The sequence below is a fragment of the Antrostomus carolinensis genome, unplaced genomic scaffold (genome assembly GCF_000700745.2).
Source record: "Antrostomus carolinensis isolate BGI_N321 unplaced genomic scaffold, ASM70074v2 scaffold32711, whole genome shotgun sequence".
In the NCBI taxonomy this organism is placed as follows: domain Eukaryota; kingdom Metazoa; phylum Chordata; class Aves; order Caprimulgiformes; family Caprimulgidae; genus Antrostomus; species Antrostomus carolinensis.
This window is the reverse complement of record NW_010296943.1, coordinates 12370-18401: the sequence shown is the minus strand read 5'-3', so window position 1 is coordinate 18401 and position 6032 is coordinate 12370. Positions and strand designations below refer to the sequence as shown.

General features: G+C 46.1%; 1 protein-coding gene across 1 annotated transcript in view; it reads left to right on the top strand.

Moving 5' to 3' along the window:
* Positions 1–1032: 1032 nt before the first annotated feature.
* The window catches only part of CYB5RL (cytochrome b5 reductase like), a 9689-nt gene continuing 4689 nt past the window's right edge, over positions 1033–6032 (top strand). The window contains exons 1-3 of the mRNA XM_010178444.1: positions 1033–1209; positions 2124–2272; positions 3457–3544. Of these exons, the coding sequence (XP_010176746.1) occupies positions 1033–1209; positions 2124–2272; positions 3457–3544 (414 nt within the window). The remainder of the gene's footprint in view (positions 1210–2123; positions 2273–3456; positions 3545–6032) is intronic.

The window sequence follows — 6032 nt, the reverse complement described above, 5'->3', positions numbered from 1 at the left end:
TCGGGGCCCTCGGTCCCGCTCAGGGGGTGTGGAACCGCGGGCCGCTGTGGAGAGCCCGCCCTCGCCTTGTGGTTCTCTCTTCTCCCCCGTAACAGTAGAATTAAGCGTATTGGTGTTGCAGGGGTGAAGGTTCGTTAATTAATTCACCTTGGAAATGAAGCTGCTCTAAGTGTTAAGTGTTCTCTTCCTCAGCCTGGTCACCCGTGGCTTTATAATTTCCTCTGCACCTCCTTTTGTTTCAGTGGTACAGAGACAAGTGCCCTGGGAACAGCCACTGTGTAAGAACAGCAGAGTCCCCGAGAGGTCTGCGGCATGGTTTGGGTTTGAGGAGCCCGTGGTTTGAGTGAGTACAGCTCTGTCTGAAGCAAGGGTAGTGCTCAGGGGTGCACATCAGGCTGCCTGCGCTTCTTGCCTTCTCCTACATGTCTGCTTTTAGGGCCAGACTCAAATCTGTTCATAACCACTGTTTGTTTTCCTGTGACTTTACCATGTTTGCCTCCAGGCTTTCGGCTCTAAACCCCACTTGGAGCTCACTGCCCTCCCCTCATTTTAAAGCAGTGCTCTGGCAGGCTGTGTCTCGGCAGTTGGGGTTCGTTATCCATTCTAACGGGCCGAGCTGCAGAGTTTTAAGATGTTTCTGCTCCAGGTGACAAGACTGCTCTTTTGTTGGAAATCACCACGTCAGAACAAGCTGGAATAAATGTGTGCCTGCTGCTGCTGGAGGTAGCTTTGGCTGGGAAGCGGAGCCTGAGGCTGGGCTGGGGTCTGCTGAGCAGCTCTGGGCTGGTGGCTGCCCCGCCTGGCATTTTTTCCTGCACCAGACAGGGCAGAGGCAGCGAGCACTTGAATGAAAATGGAGTGCTGCAGGCGCCAGATCCACTCGCAGGTTTTCAGTTTTCTGAGTCCCCTGAGATACACGTGCAAGATGCTTGAGAGACATTTCTCAGTCCTTCTCCAAAGAAGGCTCAGCTGATGAGCACGTGCCCCTCCTCATTGTGCTGTTTTTGATGCAGGGCTTGTGTTTTGCAGACAATGAGTGGAAATGAGGACGACTGGCTGGCTCTCAAACCCCAAGAACCTTCTCCATCCCAGTGCTGCGGCAGCGGCTGCAAACCCTGCATCTATGATGTGTATGAGAAGGAGCTTGCACAATGGGAAAGGGCCAAAGCAAAGCAAGACAAAAGCCTCCTCATGGAAAAGAAGGAGCAGGTTAATTTATCTTCATAACATCCTAGAGCCAGGGTTTTGATCGTCCTTGTTAGTGTGTGGTGATGGGCAAGGGATGCAGCAGTAGATTAAAGCCGTGCCTTAAGAGAAGGCTGTAAACGCAATTCCCCAAACTCTGCCTCCACGGCCACCCTCCCCCTTGCTGCTCTCTCTGTGCTGTAATGTGATTTTCGCCCTGGTGTCGCGTTACAGCCCTGGCTCTGCAGCTCCTCCTTGCTGGGGGACCCCAGGCAGCCAGAGCCAGCCTCTCTGCAAACTGGGAATGGTGAAAAGTACAAAGAATCACCATTTTCTCTGCTGACAATTTCCTTGGAGAAGCTCCGTTTTCCTGACCTTTTTCATCTTTTCCTGATTTTTTTTTTTAAACTCGTACTTTGAGGCTGAAAGAAGCTGCATTGTATGGGGTGGATTAATTGTCTTCAGAGCATAATTTTAAGCTTGTCAGGGCCCTTTTACATGAGATTAACTATGCTGGGTCAAGCAAAAATGATCGACATTGAAACAGCTAACAGTATTTCCTATTTGCAGTGGTCATCAGTAGGTTTCAAAGTTGCCCCCAAAGCAGCGCTCAGCTTTTTTAGCAGTATCATTTCTGTTTGTTTACAGACATGATGGCAATGAGTCATAATAGGATGACCTTGCTGTAAGGTGTAAAAATGTAATTTAAAAAGTGGGGGGGAGGGAAAGATGCGAGATCCCAAAGTGCTGTGCTGCAGGACATGATAATGAATCAGCAGAGAGCTGAAATTTACGCTGGGCCCCAGCATTTAATACACATTCTTCTGAAGTCCTGAGTATCTCTGGCACTAAATTAGCACGTGCGTTTGCTTCCAAAGAAAAATGAAATAATAAAAGACACCATCTAACCAAGTAATTATTTATTGTTGTTCTTGCAGAGCAATAATTCAGAACTGAATCCAGATACATTTACTGCATTCAGCATAAGCTCAGTGGAGCAGCTAACAGAGGACACCTACCAGTACAAATTTGAATTACCAGGAAATAGCAGTCTGCGATTGAGTTTAGGACAACATATCGTGTTAAGGTATTGTTCTCCGTGCTAGTTAAACAGTCTGCATTATGTAACCCAATACAGAGGTTTTTGTCAATAGACAAAGGCTTCATACCAGGCAAATCATAATTTCTGTACCTCCACAATGACACAGATGAAAGAACTTGTGAGCTCGTTAGTTCTACTAATTTTATGGTAAAAGCCATTCCAAAGCTGTATTTTTCTTCAGCATTATCCTTGCGTCGGTGGGTCAGAAAGAACTAGGTGTGATTAAGAAAATCCATTTGCAGAAAGAAAGAGTCAAAAGAGTAGATGTTGCAACAGATGATTTACTCCAGCATATTGGGTGAAGACAATGAGCTGTGCTTACCCCAGAGCTCAGTATTTTAGGCTGTGTATCTTGGGGTAACTCAGCACCCGGGGTGTTACCCCTCAGTGTCCAGCCATTTCCTGACTGATTTCTAGCAAAACAACCCTCCTGTGTAGTTTACTGCTTGCCAGAAAGGAGCCACTTGGGAAAAGTTTATGTCTTTCTTGGCCATCTGTGGTGATCATTGCCAGATAGAAAAAGTCACGTTATGATGCCATTGATCTGTATCTGTTGACGTTATCGGTACGTTAACAGCTGATGTGTACAGCTGGCTCACTGCTGAAAGTACACGCTTCTCCCTTCAGCCATCCCTCATCGTGCAGCAGAGGAAAAGGTTTGGTCACTTCAATCAATTACTGTAGTCAGCAGTAAAGAGCAGGGTGGATATATTCTATGGAAAGAGAAGACTTACAGGAAAATACAGTGTGTATTGACAAGGCCTCGGGTCAAGGCTGTGCCCTGGCTTTCATTATGGAATTACCAGATGCTGTCTGAACACAGCAAGGAAAGCAGACCCCAGCCCGAAAGGGACAGCAAACTTATGACTAAAGCATTTTCTCTCCCCTTTGCCACTCACAAAAAATGGCTCAAACATCCTTCCAGGCATATGTCCAAGAGCTGAATGTGTGGTACAGCTGGGCCCACCATCAGGAAAACAAAAGGTGCGTTTAGCCATCGTGTTCCCCTTGGATTTATACCTCTGGGAGGGAAATGTTCTGCATCTGCACAGGCTGGGCCATTGGGAAGAGGACCTGCTGCCTCCCTCATCTCCCCTGAGAACTGCAGAAGTTTGGTAATGCCAGTCAATGACCCAAGTCACAGTGGGTTCCCGTATTTCTCTCCTCAGAGGAGTGGTGAATGGTTTGGAGGTCCAGCGAGCCTATACTCCGATTAGCCCAGGGAATGCAGAAGGGTACTTTGAAGTTTTAATGAAAGTAAGTAAGCCTGTACAATATGGATTAGAGTCTAAGGTGCTGGGGAGTATGTTTTCTTTAGGAACCAAGCTTGCTGTCAGCACTTCAAGTGAGACTCTCCCAAATCCCCCGTGGACTGTTTCTCTGTTGTTTTGAAGCAGTTGTGCTTAGCTGATAAAAAATGCAGTTTTTCCTGCTAAACTGAGAGCAGTGGAAGGTGACACACAAACAAGTGCTTTGCAGCATAAGCTCTGTTAAGCACTTGGGAGAGCCCCTTGGGAGCCCTGTGGTCACCAGTGTGGGAAGAGGTGCCCATTCCACTTCCCTGGTTTGATTTTGCCTTTTTGATCGGTCTTTGAAATTGTACCCAGTTGTCAGCCCAGTTGAATCACTGATTTTGGGAAGTCCTTTCCCAGCTCACCCTGTGTTTTGCTTTAGGAGTGTTACTCAGAAAAATCTTTCATTTTGTTTAAAAACATAGACAGACAGTAGGCATCTGTTCCTGGATTGTGGGCAGGGCAGGGCTCTGGAGCTGCCTGCAGTCTGAGAGGGTCCCTGTGACCCACAGAGCAGAGGGGTGGCCCACAGGCACAGGCTGCACTTGTCAGGGCGGATGGGGTGACAGAGCCCCGTTTTGGATGAGTGTCCTGCCCCTTCTGGAGGCCACCACAAAATACTAGTTGAGTTCAAAAGGATTTTATAGGAGAACTTGGCTGGCAATTTTTCTGAGTAAAGTCTCCAGGGCCCTCGTAAGTGATTACTTTGTGTGGAGAATATCGAATTCAAGAAGATTTTTACAATACTGCATTTGTTTGTCACTAGTGATTCCTCAGGGCAGACACGGACTTCAGTACAGGTGTGAAATTCAGAGTGCTGGGTATCCCAGGTGGCTTGCAGGGAGTGACCACTTGTCCTCTGCCTGCCTTCCAGGATTTCACATTTTGGGGGTTTATTAGGCATTGTACATTCGAACACAAACCCTGTTCTTTAGAAAAGTGTACAGCTTCTATAGGACACCCGTGGGAGGGTCATTTTGCCATTCTTGTGGCAATTGGTGTGTGGTAGGGGAGAGAAATGGTGCATTTGAGTTGCATTAATAGGATATGTTCACAGGATGACTGTGAAATTTCATGTATACTTGCTTATTACTCACAGGTTTTGCATTTCAATAATAATAGTAATGATTGTAATGATACCTTTCCATTATATGGAACCTTTCATCCCAAAGGGAGCTGTAGTTATTCTCTGGCAGTGACAAAAGAGGTTGGTAACACCCAGTGTAAAGCAGCCATTTTTATAACTCACTCTGTAGGTTGTGGTATATTTCACACTATTCAGGCAATTTTGGAAAGTACTATATTATTATTATTACTATGCAATCCAAGCACTGTTCCAACTCTTCTGTCTCCTGTTATTATAGCGTTGCATTTGTGATACTACAGTTAAGAGTGAGGGAGTTGCCATTTACAGAGCATAACCCTCTTTTTGAGTGATTTCATAATGTTAGGGTTTCTCTCCATGTAAAACTGGGTGTAGAAGTTTTCCCCCAGGAGATATATTTTTTTTTTTCTTTTTATTTAGAAAAATTCATTTTAAACCCACTCAATCACTTCTCACTTCAATTTTTGGAAATAATTTTGGTGCAAGAAGGATTGTTTTAGTTTCCATTACCCTGGTCCATTGGGAATAGGCAGTGAGTGGGGCTGACTTTTCTGCTCTTGCCTTGGGTTTCTGTGTATATTTGAAGAAGATGGGTATAAAATACTGCTCCTTTGATGCAACTGCACACTCTTTGCATGAGACTTAGTACCTGCCCAGAGCTCTCTGAATGTGAAATGTTTCTGACAGTAACTCAGAGCCTGGATGTACATTCTGCATTTACCCTTTGAGTGTAACAACTGGTGCTAATAGTTCTTAATACTTCAGGCATCTTGTTGAAGTGAGGTTGTTAGGAGGGGAGGAGCATCCATGTTCTTTGTTAGCTAACACTGCTTGCAAGCAGAAGCACAGGCTCACTCACTCACTTTTCTTAGCTTCTTTGTGGTTCACCAATTTTGTTTGCCTGCAGTGCAGCTTGGTGGCCAGCCAAGGCACTGGGGTGTGGAGCTGGGCTTCTCTCCAATGTCTGTGCAGAAAATACCCCGAAATATGCTGCTTTTGTATGGGCTGGAGTTTTTGAAGGCTTGTCTCACATCCCATCTTTGGGCCTCTGGTTGTGTTGCTCTTCCTCAGGCTTATCAGTGGCATCACCTCTGTGCGAGACCAGTTGTCTGCCGCAGCTGTTGGCCTTATCTGCTCTCTCTTTGGACCAGCCCTTGTTCTCCAGACAGATCCCATAGACTGTGGCTGTTCTTGTGCTCACGTTTGTTCTCATTAACCATAAAGTGGTCATACATACAGGACATAGATGTACGTACAGCCTGTAGCAACGAGGCTGCTTGGATGAGCCCTTCATTTTCCAGCTTCTCTGTTTCTAGCAAGCACTGGCCCTTTCTCATCAGTCATGAGT